Below are 14,970 nucleotides of genomic sequence, written 5' to 3'. Positions count from 1 at the left end.
TTTTCAGGAATGCTTGATGGTCCACTGATTTTTCTATTGCTTATATTTGTCTTGCTGCTTTAAAATTATTTTAAAATGTGAAGTCTTCTCATTTGAAAGTTTTTATCGCTTATTGTGACTAGTTTAATTCATTTCCCATGGTGTTTGGCTGTACCTGATCACTGGTAATCAAGATTTTCAGAGAGAAGTGGAAAGCTGCAGCTTCTTTTTAAGTGATGTAGCTTTGTTTCACTAAAAATTTGATAAAGTCATGTAAATTAGTAGTTATTCTGAGGGTCCAGATTCAAAAAAAAAATGATTTTTCATCAGTCTTGAATTAAAGGATGAGAAATGGTTGGATCTTGGTCCATCTTTAGTTAGTCCAACTTTGGTTGGTGTGTATTTTGGTTTTTGTCTTTTTAATTAGAAACCTGATTTTGATTCTACTTCCTTTTCTCTAGTATATTCTGTTGTTACAGTACTTTGCATGACATATTGTGAAATGGAGAAAAATTCTAAGCAACAGAAAAAGATTTTTCATTTTTGAGTACTAAATTTTTTAGGAGCTGGACATCAAAAAAAGTAATTATCTGAAAATTGCTATTGAAATGCAGAAGAAATTGTAACTTCCAAAATGGGATTTTTCACTGTAATCAATGTAATAGATTTTTCTTTCCATATTTTTTATTATTTAATTTGAGGGTAATTGAGAATACACATCTGCGCTGAGATAGTTTTGCTATTGTTAGTTTTGTTATTGTTTTGGTTGGTTCCAGTAATATCCTTCTTTAAAACTCTCTCTCATCCAATGTGAACCATTAGAATCACCAGCATTCTTTCTCTCTTTGTAGTCCCATTATGAAAAACCAAAATGTTTCAGTAGGAATATGTACTTAAGAGTAACATTTCATGCTCTGTATCTCTCAGAAATTCATGTGCTCTTTATGTTATGATGGGAATTCTATGTGCATGTTACAAATTGATGTTCACTTAGTTGCTGTGCATGCTAGCAGTAATGCTTTCTAGAAAACACTCATAAATCTCTAAATAGTTGCCATCATTGTACTCAATTCATTCCCTTTTTACTATATTGATCTTGTGCAGTCTTTTCAGTTTTATTAAAAACACTCTTAAAGATTTCTTCAAAACTTTAGTGTCCCTTTAGTAGGGTTTTGTGCTAAAGAGATCTGTAATTACATTCAAAAGAGTTAAAAGAACATCATTTGATACCATGAGTGTTGAGACAAGATGAGATTTTTTCATCCATCAAACAATTGCAAGCCCTTTAGATTTTCAAGTTTCATGTGAACTTCTTAATTGGGGAAATTTTAGGTAATGCCATAGATAGGTGTATCATATGAAAGGTTTATTGCCCAACTTTTGTTGCTTTTTGACATCAAAGGTACAGAGTGATAGTTGTATCCTGCATGTGAATTAAAGTTTCCAAACTGTAGGACAGTTAAGAGGATCGATCTGAGCATTACAGGCACTAGGTAATTTCAAGACTTAAATCTTTTAAACTGCTTTAGGAAAGCTTGAATCTGTCTCAGAATGTCTAGTTAACATATTTAGAAGGACATACATTTTGGTTCAGACATAAGAAGGTGGATGTCAATAGTCTATCCCTTATAATTACTCCTTTCTTTGAAATACTTAATGTGTTTGAAGACATGTTGAACCATGGGGGAGATGATCTACTTCAGGTGTGTTTTGATGTGGGCTGTGTCTTTATTAATATTGTTGTCTCTTATCTATCCAGTTGATTACAGTAATACAGATCAGTGTCCCAACAGATTAATCTTGTTTTGCAAGTTTACAAAAGAATTCATTTCCCTCATTTTAATTTAGAAATTGAACAAGAAGTCTTATGTGGAATTAGATGTGTTGGGTTTAGGTATTTTCATTTTCTGCATTAACTTAGCTGTACTTGCTATGTTTATTTTATTGGACAGATAGAACTGTGTATTGTACAAGCTGCGTTGGTGCCAACATAATATTTCCAATAAGTTGTTTAATCACTGAACAAATTTGCTTTCAAACTGGGCAACATGCCCATTGCCAGTGTGCAGCACTGGGTTAGAACAGCTTAACAATTACACTGGTTCTGTTTCTAAAGCATCCTGACTAGATCTGCTGTTAACTGTTGGACAAGGTAGTTAAGTATGCCAGTAATTTTTTAACATCATCAGAAAAGGCCTTTCCCTTTTTTTCATAGTCTCTGGAGGCCATCAGCACTTTTTCACACTGATAGAAGTTTGTTTAGCACCAAGGAAAATTTGCTGGCTTTGCAATTTTCCCAGCTCCACTTGGCTTACATTGCAAAAAACAGAGCTCGCTGTTGAACCTTCATTTTTTTGGAAGACCTTGAAGCATTGACTAGCTATATGCCACATAATTTGAACATAAATATATATATAGCAAAGATATATTCTTGGTCATACTTTTGTTATGAGTTCTGAAGAAAATATTAAAGCAATCAGAGTTGTTTGTGATCTGTTCTAGAAGTATTTCTGAAATAAAGAAGAAACATTCTTCCCTCTTGGTGTGGATAATGTACCAGATAGGAGGCTAGTATATCATTCTGCTTTCTAAACAGTAAATTAAAGAGCCGTCTCTACTACTTGCATGATGTTTTGGGGAAATCTTGCAACCAAAGAATCTGTCTTTTATTCCAAAATCCAGACTCCAGATATAATTATGGAGAAAAGAGCTGAGGAGGCAAAGCTAGCCTGTTTTGTTTTGATTGGACTAAAAGTTTAGACTTAAGTTCTCTGTGGTCGGGAGGCTGAGATTAAAGGGTCTGTAATTAGATTCAATACTTCATGTGTCTTAATGCCCAGAAAGGCCAAACCCTGTCTGCAGGCAATGGTAGTTGCCAGGATCATCAAAAATAATTCATAGATGCAAGTGAAAAGGAAATTATGCACGCTTTCTGAAATAGTTTGTTCTGACTTGCACAGCCTTGTTTCTGTATAAAGGAAGGATAGGAAATCCCTCTAAATATCTAGTAAACAAGTAGAACTCGATGTTGAAAAGAAATAGCTTTACTTCTAGAAACAGATTGCCTAGATCTTGTAAATAATCTATATACAAGTCATGTTTCATTAGTTTTTCCTTTTGATCCTCCTATTTTTCTTAGATTAGACATAGTGGTACCCAAAGCAAAACAGGATATTAGATTGCTATGGTTTTCCTATGTACCTGTGTGTGTGAACACAGAAAAAGATTTATGCCACATAGTCCTAGAAGGGCAGGTGCATTTTTGGATTAACAGTTTATACCAAGTAATAATTCTAGGTTTTGTTTCATGAATGTCCACATTAAGGTTAATAGTAATGAGCAAAAAAGAACCATTCTTTTGTCTGAATTAACAGTTGAGAATAACACCTGAGGATGAGTTTGGTGTTGGTGATGACACTTGAGGGCTCCACTCTTCCCTAGCCCAGATCACCAGCACCGGGCTGAGGGGAAGCGGGCTCTGGATTGCTCTCTGAGTGCACTTCTCTTTTACAGGCAAGTTAAAGATCAAAATAAGAAAGTAGCAAATCTGAAGCACAAAGAGCAAGTGGAGAAAAAGAAGAGTGCACAGATGCTGGAGGAGGCCAGGAGGCGAGAGGATAATCTTAATGACAGCTCCCAACAGCTTCAGGTAACATGGGAATTGAATTAAATGTGGCCAATCAGCCAGGCTTAACTACCTCGCTCTCTGCTGCACCTGTACCTCCTAATCCATTTTCATAGCTGTAACCTAAGAAATTTGTTACCAATGGTTTAAAAGGGCACCTCTATCCCAGAGCACTTTAGGGAAAGCCTCAGTTGCCTTTATAACTTACACTGTTTTTCATACAAGGGAAAAATAATTTTAACTGTTGACTCTGTTATTTTATCATTTTGGAATTGAGATTGGTGTGGTATTTCTTCACTGCTCTTCTAACAGCCTTTTTCTTTAGCTGTTTTGTGTATTCTTCCAGCTGATTTTACCTTGTATTGGTGCCTTTTCTTCGGTAAATCAAAGATAGCAAGTAAGTATTCTTATAGTAAGTTATAAATACTGTGGGGTCACGGGAGGACCGTGTTTTCTGTGTTTCTTGTTTGACAGTGAAGCCCTACTTTATCTCATGAATTCTTGGTATGCTTACTAGCCCGTTTGCTTTATTTCTGAAATAAGATGCTGCTGCCCTGCAAGATTATCTTATTACCTCAAATCTACCTAGGTATGTGAAAGTCACTGGTATGAAAGCAAGTCAAATATTTTTTGGTGTGCTACATGTTGATAGTAGCTGTAGATGGTTTATCAAATGGTAAGTTTTCAAGTGCTGTCATAAAAATGTTAAACTGTTGCCATGAAGTAAAGATACCATGATATTAATTGAAAAGATAATATTTTGCCTGTGATTTATTTAATTTGCAAAAATAATTTTCCTTTTGGTGAGTGAAAATAAACATGGAAACAGCACTCTACCCTTGAGGTCTTCTAAAATTATTTTTAAATCTTTAGAGCGTGAGCTTTCTCGTAGGTGTTTTTTGCTAGGCTAAATCCTGGTTTTTGTTACCAGCTACATAGCTTAATACATCTACAATGAAGACACAGAATAAATCCTAATATTTCACTAGCAAAGATAAATGCCCTACTTCATTTAAACAGACGCTTTCTTGCTGTCTTCAGTGGAATCCCAGGGGGATGGTTTCAACTGTTTAAGAACTTTTGAAAGACCAACAGAAACATGTGTCCATGTGGAATGCTTGCAGATGCACCATTTTGTGGTTTTCTCCCATCAATTCCAGTCCTGTAGGTGCAGGGCACTGAAATAGTTAAGTTCGAAGTGTATGAAAATGATTTCATAACTGCAGACTTTAAAAAGGCGGGGATGTGGGATTTCTACATCTGCTAATGGGTTTTGTGGCTGTAGTGCAATGGCAATCCACAAGGCTCTCGTTATTTGGCAGCTTAAGTTTAAATAACACATTCCTCCTTGTATTAGTGAAATGTCTTTAAAAATTCCTAGAACTAATAGAATATTTGGTTAGATTTCTAATCTGTGTTTGACTAAATTTATATTGTAAGTTTGAAAAGTTAAGTGGTATTTATTATTTGCCTTGCAGTTATTATGCATTCTGTTTTTATCAAATGGTACCATTCTTTGCTTTTGTATAGTACTTTTAGATTTTTAAAAGGTATGGCTTTCTTTTCTGTTTTGTTTTTTGGGGTATTTTTACCCACAATTATTCTTTTCATTTTTATTTCTTTTGCACAAGTGAAATGCAATGGAATTTGTTTTCTTAATTACATACTAAAATTGCCTTTTTTTTTTAAGAACCAGTAAGTTATGTAATGTTTAGTGTGTTTGTACATCTAGACATAGCAATGAACAGACAGTGATATATGAATAACATAGTTAGCATTATTTTACTCTTAAGTATTTCCTCTTTTTTAATTTCAAACTAACCAACTTACATCTGGGAACAAGAAACAAATGACTGTTTTTCTCTTTTGAGGAAGCCAAGTTGTTTGAGATTTTTCTCTTTTTCTCCAGTGCTACTCTGTTTTAGCACGGTGAACCTAAATTTGGGAATAAGGATACCAAAATGTGTAATTTTATTATCTTTACCTGTTTACATTCAGGCTTTTTAATTAGAGATGTCTATACAGTAGTACATATTTTTTTCCACTTTGCTTATGGATCGTGGTTTAACTCCAGCTGGTAACTAAGCACCACGCAGTCCCTGGCTCACACCCCTTCCCCCAGCGGCATGAGGAAGAGAATGGAAAAAAATTCTGAGTTGAGATCAAGACAGACAGTTTAATAAGGTAACAAAGGAAGATAATAATAATACAATAAAACAAGTGATGCACAAATGCCATTGCTCACCATATGCAGGAAAAATAAAACCCAAACCAGATGCCCAGTCTGTTTTTGAGCAGCAGTCCTGCCTCCCAGCTCGCTTCCCCACTTATATGCGGATCATGATGTTTTGTGGTAGGGAACATCCCTTTGTCCAGCCTGGCCCAGCTGTCCTGGCTGTGCTGTCGCAGCTCCTTGTGCACCTGGTGGAGTCTGGGAAGCTGGAAAATCCTTGACTTGGTGTAGACACTACAATTATCTAGCAACAGCTAAAGACATCAGTGTGTTATCAACATTAATTCTCATCCTAAATCCAAAACACAGCCCTATACCAGCTACTAGAAAGAAAATTAATTTTTCCCCAGCTGGAACAAGGACACTTGTGTTTTATTCTGCATTGGTTTCTGTTGTTTTCTATATAAGTATATCCAAGTATGTCTGAGATTAAAGGCAGATGTTATTAAATGCATGTAAGAATTTGATATTCAAGTGGGATGTGATAGTTAGCATTGAAATGTGTAAGTTATCATAGTATTAGCATTAGTTGATTTTCCCTAGTGATTTTCCTGGTTTGGTGAACCTAATTGTCCTGTTTGGGTGGGCTTGATGTTAGAGTCTTTCCCCATATTCAACACAAGGCTGAAGTGAATGCTTTCATTCACGGATGAAAAAGGTCTGTATGCTCTAATAAAAATATCAGGCTAAGGTAAAATATGAAGTGTTTAACGACAAGTGACAGGTTCAATAAAAACTCCTTCCTTTAGAAGAGCCCTCTCCTTATAGCCTCCTTCTCTCAAGGACTGCAGCATTTTGGTTTCCTGGAAGTAAAATTTACCCAGGACCACATTTCAGGTTTTTTGAGTTAGTGAATCCTGTCTTCTCCATAGACTCTAAAGGGAACTGCATTCTAATCAATTGAAAAAAAAATTAACCTGAGAAGAACGTAGGGGTGGGGGTTTGTTGGGGTTTTTTTCATGCAACCATTGTTGGCTTTGGGGTCAGGACACACAAGCACCAATTTCAGATAATTTTGGTCTTGGTGGTTTTGGCTGGAATTAATAATAAGACATTATGAAATGCTTAAAAATATATGATCTGCATGTTGTTCGGTTGACCGTCTGCAATCCAGTCAAATAAACACGCTCCCAAGCACATACTCCACTCCTCCTCTCTCTGGCCCTAACAGGCATGTGGTTTCTTTCTTCCTGAGTCCAGTAACAAAATGTTCGTTTATTCAGAGAGCTCTGATGATGGAAGTTTGGTATTTTGGGGAGTGGGGGAAGAATGAAAACCATAATGTCTCAATTCTAGTGAAATGGATAAATGGCTTTCCAAATTTGTCTTTTCCTCCTGGGTTCCCTTAAACCACAACTCTCCAGAGATCTGAGAGGTTAACGAGTGTCTGGTCTATAAGCAGAATAAAAAAGAAAACAAGCTGTTGAGCTGGAAGAGAAGATTTTTCTTCAAGTAGCTAAAGCATGTCTATTGTGAAAAGGAATGGCTATGCTGGCTTGTCCTAGAAAGGGAACTTTTACTGACGTTTCAAGATATTTGAATGAGTACTTGGAACTGACATCTAGAAGGTAGTATGCATATTTTCTTGTCCTAGTACTCCAGAATCTTCCAGAGTTTTCAGGAGGAATTTCCAGAATATCTGGTGGCACGGAGTTGTCTGCTGTATTACAATAGCTGTCCAGCTATCTCGAATTGCTGTGGACAAATTGTGTATCCAGTAGCCGCATAAAACATATTTGAATGAACAACTGTAACACCAAGTAAAATTATTTTCTTCTTTTTCCACATCCAAGTTTAGATAGTTTAATGTGTAATTCCTAATCCACTAACTATATATGCAAGCATGTGTAGTTTCTTCCTTGTGATTATATAATTCCGTTAGCATGTTAAGCATTAAACAGGAAAAATATCCTTCTAGTGGAAAGAATCAAATTTTCAATCCAAACAAATGGGCAATTTTTTTTGTTCAATAAAAATAAATGAATTTTTCTGGGGTCCAGAAAAAACTCCATTAAATGGATAGGTAGCCAAATATCTTCTCATCAAATGAACCTTCTAATTTCATTAAATACCAGGACCTATTTGTTTTGAGGTGCCATAGCATGTACACACAGTCTATGTCAGCATTAATAAATCTGAAAATGCAAGTGAAGTCCAGTACATCTGGTCTTAAATTACTGAAGAATTTCCTCTTGACATGCTATGTCAATTTGATAATTTGGAGGGTAGGGTGGCTGAAGTTTTTTCATCTAATCTATGATGACTGTGCCATGCCATGATGATGGTTTTTCATCTTTCAGCTGTTAGTAGAGAGAGAGATTGTGCTTCCCTAGTTAGTCTATGAACTTGCTCTTTGGACAGTGTATAGAGCTTCTGAAGAAATACGTAAATCTAAAAAAAGTTTTCCAAACTTCAGGATTTCCTCCATAAGTTTATTGGTATCACCAGCTTTGAAGCAAATTGATTATGCTGGTTAAATGGTGTTACATATTTTGCTGGGGTAGGTGACTTTCACATGCTGAGTTCTTGGCTAATTTCTCTTCCATATAGACTACTACTGTCATACCAGATTCCAGCCTTGCCTGTCAGCTGAGTGAAGTATACTTTCTTTATCCCTTGGATAGCACAGCTTAACATGTTAAAGCCCATGAACCTGTCAGCTTCTCCATTTCAGCCTGGTAAAAATCTGTTCTTTCATATCATCTTGCATCTGCAGAATTTATTCCAGAGAACAATCTGAGGTATGAGATCTGTATTTTCTCCTTCAGTTCAAACCCATGTTTGGGACTTAGATCAAAACGTTCTTTTTCTCCACCTTTGTCTCACAGTACTTTTTAGACATTAATTACATCAGGGGGAAGTTTTGGTCTCCCTGGATAATCTTCTGTGCTGCCCAGTCTTCTAAGTGTTAGTGGTGCCATTAGCACCTGTTCAGGTGGCTGTAATGTCACTAAATGGTATGCTCGGTTCTAGGTTGTCCTCCTTCTGTTCTCTAGAACAGAACTCATGACATAAAGTACTGAAAGTATAACAGTTCGCTTTTCAGTTCAGTTTTAAAGACATTTATTGAAGTTAAAACTTTTCCTGTCAGTCACCAGATCATTCCTAGCTCACCATAAAGGATGAAACTTAACACTGTTACATGTTCATAGTAATTAAGAAAAAAAATATGATTCTGAGTTCACAAGTTCTGATGTGAATCAGAATCGTACTGTCAGGATTATGTAGGACTTTGATTAGTGAAATTGCAACAGGTATGAACAAATACAGGCTCTAAAGAATCATAAAAATGTAAATGGAATAAATGTATGAAAATTGTTTCTACTTTTTCATTTGGGCTAGATGCAATGGTAGCCAGTGTGGGGATCAACTGACCCTCCAACCCTCTGTCTGAGGCTTTCTGTGACATCTGGTTATGTATTAGAAAACAGGATATACACAGGCAGTAGAGACTTGAATGTATATCATGATTTGTTAGTGATTTGATATTCCAGTAACAATTTTAATTTCCATCAGCTTTTGCAGTGTGTCACAGAAAATACCGTGTACTATAAACTATACTTACTCGGAGGGTTGTGATTTTCAGCACAGTCTATGCAGTTACTTTAGACACAGGCAAATATTTAACCGTGGCAGATGCTTGGAGAAAAACTAGGTCTTGTTCTTATCATGTCATAACTCTGCCTGTCAAGAGAGCTTTTTCTAACTTTTCTGAATGTCTGGGAGACATTCCAAAAATGATGACCTTTTAGCTAGGCTTTTTGTGACTTATAGTGAGGGGAGGTTTCTTGGGGGGAAGGGGTGGGGAGTGGAGGTGTACTTTGAATTTTTGCCTTTTTTCAGAAATTAAAAATTCATAATTAAACATTCCAGGATATATCTACTTATATGACATAGTGTATGGATGATGATTAGACAGCCTCTCTTCATATTTTGTTTTATCTATGTGAGGAGGTAATATGGTAGTTATGGACAATACTCATGTATTCTTAATTTGTAATGCTCTCTAATGGAACTAACACTTAGGCATTTTCACAGTATTAATTCCTTTATTTTTTATCATTTAACATCACAGAAACAGAACTGGAAAGAAACAGCAGAGAAGTACTGCGCAGTACCAAAAATGAGTGCAGGATATGGTGTGCATAGAAATGAGCTGCTAGCTAAAAGGGAAGGTTTCTTACCTTTTCTCTATGGAAGTTGTAAGTACAACTTCATTTTGAGGAAGATCATGAAGAAGATAGGAAAAATATCTTGACAAACAAGAAGGAATCTGCCTAGATGAGATCCTGTTCATAGGAGTATTAGTCCTTTTCACGTTTCATCCTTTTAGACATGGATCTGTTAACTTTGCAATATAGTAAATTCTCCATTTACTTAAAGGAAGCTCATCAAGACAAAGTTTGATGCACGTTTATCCTGAAGAGTATTTACCCGAGTCTGTTTTCTAATATCAGGTTTCCCAATTTTCCACGCAAAAATCTGCTATCTGTTTCTCTAAACAGCCACATGCAGACAGGGTATGTAGTAGTATGACCATTTTAAAAGTGTCTCCACTAAAGCCATTTTTTTGGTGATGAATATTTACAAGGTCTGAGTAACTTTGTTGTTGCTTATTATGGAGGGATGCATGTTGGAGCATCAACAAAAATAAAATACCTTTGAACATGAAAATTATTTGTCTCTAAAACAAATTGTTGCTTTATGACACTTTTTCAGAAGGGACGTGGGTGTTTTTTGCCCCATCTAAAATACAGCATACATTTCTCAATATCAGAATAAATATATGACCATGTTCTTAGATTCAATACAGCGGCTCTTACGGAGACAGAATCTGTCGTTCTACATAATGGATGTTTATGACATTAAATACATTGTTTAAGCAATTACCTTCTCCCATGTCTGACCAGAAGAGAGCACTCCTCACAGAATACTTGTTACGGTAACATTTACAGAAACTAAGCTTGAAGAGACTTGACATTTGGAATGGATAAGCGTATCCCTGGATAGACATTTAGCCATCTGCTCTATTTGTTTTCACTTTACGGTTTAGTTTACCATCCATGTATTATGTTCAGGTTAGATGTATTCACTGACTTCATATCTTTAAAAATGATGAACTGTTTGACTCTGTCTTCTTATATAATGTAAAAATCCTCTGCAGATTTGAACAGACAGCTGGAAAAATTTTGTGAAAGCTGCTATTTGCAACTAGCATTAGGCAGTCTCCTAATTAACCCAGTATTTCCTTAACTGCAAATTGAGATTTGTAGTTAGAGAAAGCTGTTACATGGCTTGAGTTTTTAATTGAGGAAAGATGACTGCCTACATCCTAGCATTTCACTGTGATCCATCAGGAATATTATTCTCCAGACACACTTTCACCCAATCTTTACTGCAGAAACATGAGGTGGCAGTGGAAGATGAAACCTGCCATTTGCACTCTCTTGCCTGTTTGGCAAAGAGCAGGGTTGGTACCCTTTAGGATATGCCAGAAACCAAGTACAGTGAAGACTGGACAGCTGAATGGGGGCCAACAACCTTAACCACTGGATGTTTTTTGGAAGGTTTTTTTTTTTTTTTTCCCCTCAAGATTAGTATCTGAGTTCAAACTCCTTTTCTAAAAACTGTCAGAGAGATTAATGTAACTGTTGACAACATGGTGCGGTTCCTGTGAGGAGGTCTCTCCTGAGAGTCGAAAACATTGAGGGCCAGATTTAAGCAAAACAATAGGAGTACATTCAAGGGGAAGAACAGCTCTCTTTTCATTTTGGTGTCTTATTTCATGAGTTTGAGAAATGGCAATAAATTTGCATTTTTTCCCTCTTCTTGTGCTTTTTTTCTCCTCTCTGAAGCTTTTTTTTTTTTTTTATTTGCTGTGCTGAAAATTGTTTCTAACTCATCTCTCCCCAAGAATAAAAATGTCCAGTTGCTGCAGCTCATTTCAAATCCTATTGTTTAATAGAGTTTCTATTCTGCCTTATTCCAGTTTGGCCCAATAAAAATGGAGAGGGAATGGGGTGATGGCCTAAAACTAGACAGAATTAAAATTTTTATTTTTTTTAAATCATACACATGGATTGTCTTTTAGTTCTATACCTGTAGCAACATATCTTTCAACATATCCTTTAAAAGTTCATCTGATTGATTAAGTAGTAAGTCTAATTCTCTTCATTCTAATACACTGCTGTTCCTTAATCTTGCTTACCAAACTGCTCAAATTGCCATCACCCTTAAACTACTCTTTTTTTTTTCCTACACAAACAAGGCTAGTCTGCCTTTAATTAGCAGTTTCACTATTAAATTTTCCTCTTTGGCTAAAATTTACACTGTCGGGTTATATCAGAACTACTCTTACTGTGATGTGCAGGTATTAGGTGGGATTGAGGCAGAGTCTGTATATTGTGTATTCATTAGTGACAGAAAGTATTCTAAGGTACTGTAACCCATAACTATAACTATTTTGCACTTTAGCTGCTGAACTTCGTTAGAGGAATGCACGTGGTGGGAAAAACAAACTGTATCGGCATGGCTTAGTCTTTTACGGATAATTAAAGGAGGATTATCTCTAACATTCTAGAAAATGTCTACGGCCAGTTAAAATTCATCAACAAATTCAGTGTGTGACACCATGTTTGTTTTGTTGGTGATGTTTGAAGGCTACCTCAGTCTTGATATATTTGAGGTCGGATAATTTTCTAAAGCAGGGAGTAAAAAGCAAGGGCATAAATGCTAAAGGAATTCAGTGTCCCAACAACAGGTATCCATGCTCTTCCAGTGCACAGCATTCTTCTCATGCCAATCACTGCCCATGTACTTTTCCCCCTTTTGAAGAACCGTTGTTACAGTATTCTTAAACTGTAAAGGTTTTTTGCATTGTAAGTGCATATGTCTTTATCTTCCTGTGTTATGGACCAAATGTTTTATGCTGGGTTAATATGTCTGGTTAAAAATGGCAAATGTATTACTTTCTATAGTTGGACTAATTTTCTCCGAAGTTTTGATTATTTTCATTGAGCTCAGGATGTTTAAATGAAAGAAAACCTATATAGCTCCACAAGTATCTTGTAACTAACTTGCGGATAAAATAGGAGAGGAAATGCAGTCTGAGTGTGTATTAATATATGTCAGGGAAAAAATCTTCAGTATATATACACAGTGGTAGGTTCTGATCTAGCTGTATTACCATATGACAACAGTCTTGGAATTAGAATACATATTTTCATGAAAAAATAGTGGTTAGCAGAACTATTAAAAACCACAATCTTGAGAAAGGGTAAATGACAAAACAGAAAACACTACTATGCCAGTGCATACATCAGCAGTGCATACACCTACTGAATAACGTGCGGTGATGTGGGCAGAAGGGCTGTGGCAAAAGGAGAAGGTAAAGAAAAAGAAGAAAACAGGAAACATTAGGATGACCTTCTGTTCAAAGAAACTTTAAATAAATTTAAATACTTGAAAATGGAAAAGAAATGAAGACAAGAGCCAGGGAGTACTTTTTCCAGCTGTGCAAGCTGGGAACAATAGATGATCGTTTTGGAATAGTTAGCGCTAAAGAAAAACAGTAGCTATTTTTTTCTTTCCTCTGAACTAGTTTAGGCTTTTATAGAAACAATTGGAATTTAACACAAAGAGGTGAGAATCTCTCAGAATGTGAAGAGTTTGTACTTTCTCATCCCTTTGGTTTTTATGCCAATGAATTTAAATTGCAATTTTAGTGAGTCTGGTGTTGTGTCACCTCTTCGAAGGCTCCTATAACACTGAACTGAAATGCTCCTGTAACACTGAGAATAAACCATGAAGCTTTTCTTTCCAAATACTTAATTTCAGTGTTTGTAAACTCATTATTTTATGATGATGTTAGTATCTAAATGTCCAATTTTTACATTTTCTTTTCAGTATTCTGTTCTTATCTATTCTGTCTTACAGGTTTAATGTTCCATACTTACATATGACTTGAGACTGTTGCTGCACACCTAAGTCATTACATTTTTCCAGACTCTTTCTTGCTGAAATTTTTTAGTTTCTGTTATTGTATCCAAGTCATGTTTATTTCCTGTCTTCAGATGTATCCTTAGATTTTCAGATACAGTGGTAAAGCTTTACTGGTAAAAGTATTGAGAACATAAGCCAGTGTTTCATATTTTAAGCAAAACATTTTCCTAAAGTAATATGTCTTTGTTTGGTGTGTAGCTCAATCCAGGTTGTACCAAGACAGATATTTTCCTTGAAATTGATCATTTGATGCATCTGGCTTCCAGGGGGATTGCAGGTAGGTTGGGCTGTAAGACCAATCTCACAGATGGTGTGAGACCTATTGATAATTTAACTCTGACATGTGAGATTGTTTTGATGATCTTTACTTTGAAGTTGAGGAGATGGGTGAAGGTGAAAGTGATTATGTATGGTTTTCTTTGAAGTTTTTTTACATTAAATATAATTAATAGTGGTTATTATTAGCATCTCCCTGGATTGTTAGTCCGGTCCAGGAATTGATGGTTGCTTTAAAGGCAGCATTTCCTAGCACAAATACAGTAGCTTCTCTACTACAAGGAAAATAAATAATGGGGCATATAGAGGCTGGAATGAATATATGACACCAGAGGTGATGGCAAGAATTCCTTTTGAAATTGAGCGGATGAGAGATTCAGTGGAATCAACTGCTGGGTCAACATTTCCTTGGTTGTGGTGAATCACTAGCAATTTTTTTTGTATGTTCAGCTGTGAACAAGAGGGGAGACGAGAGGTAAACTTTCATAGCTGTTTGTCCATGCGTGCTGCTTCTGCAGCTCTTTTTTGCTGAATGATTGAAAATGAGCAAAGAAAGGTAGGTTTTATAACTGCTGTGATATATTAGCAGAATGATGATGACAGGAATGACATTAGCAAGGAGAGTTCAGAGGAAAAGGGCTGTATCAAGGGAACAACATATGGGTTCAAGCTTTGTAGCAGTGGCGCAGTCAGTTAAAACCGCCCCTGTTCTTTGCTCTAATCCCATATCAATTTAGGAGTCTTGAATCGTTGTATTGATTTATGTGTGAAAAAGAAATCTTTTTATGGTAGCATTTCCACAGTTGGCATCCTAAAAAAACCCAACCAAACCAAAAAACCAAACCACAAAACACCC

At 36.0% G+C, this 14,970-nt stretch overlaps 1 protein-coding gene across 2 annotated transcripts in view; it reads left to right on the top strand.

The window, feature by feature from the left end:
- The window catches only part of ERC1 (ELKS/RAB6-interacting/CAST family member 1), a gene marked incomplete at its 3' end in the record, with an annotated part of 279,280 nt that overhangs the window by 139,791 nt on the left and 124,519 nt on the right, over nt 1-14,970 (top strand). For both annotated transcript variants that reach the window (XM_084278306.1, XM_084278305.1), the window contains one exon: nt 3,493-3,628. In XM_084278306.1, coding sequence (XP_084134432.1) covers nt 3,493-3,628 — 136 coding nt within the window. The remainder of the gene's footprint in view (nt 1-3,492; nt 3,629-14,970) is intronic.

This window comes from Gallinula chloropus (assembly GCF_964237585.1).
Source record: "Gallinula chloropus genome assembly, chromosome: 1".
Lineage (NCBI taxonomy): Eukaryota > Metazoa > Chordata > Aves > Gruiformes > Rallidae > Gallinula > Gallinula chloropus.
The sequence above is the reverse complement of the archived record's forward strand: the minus strand, read 5'-3'. Positions and strand labels throughout refer to the sequence as shown.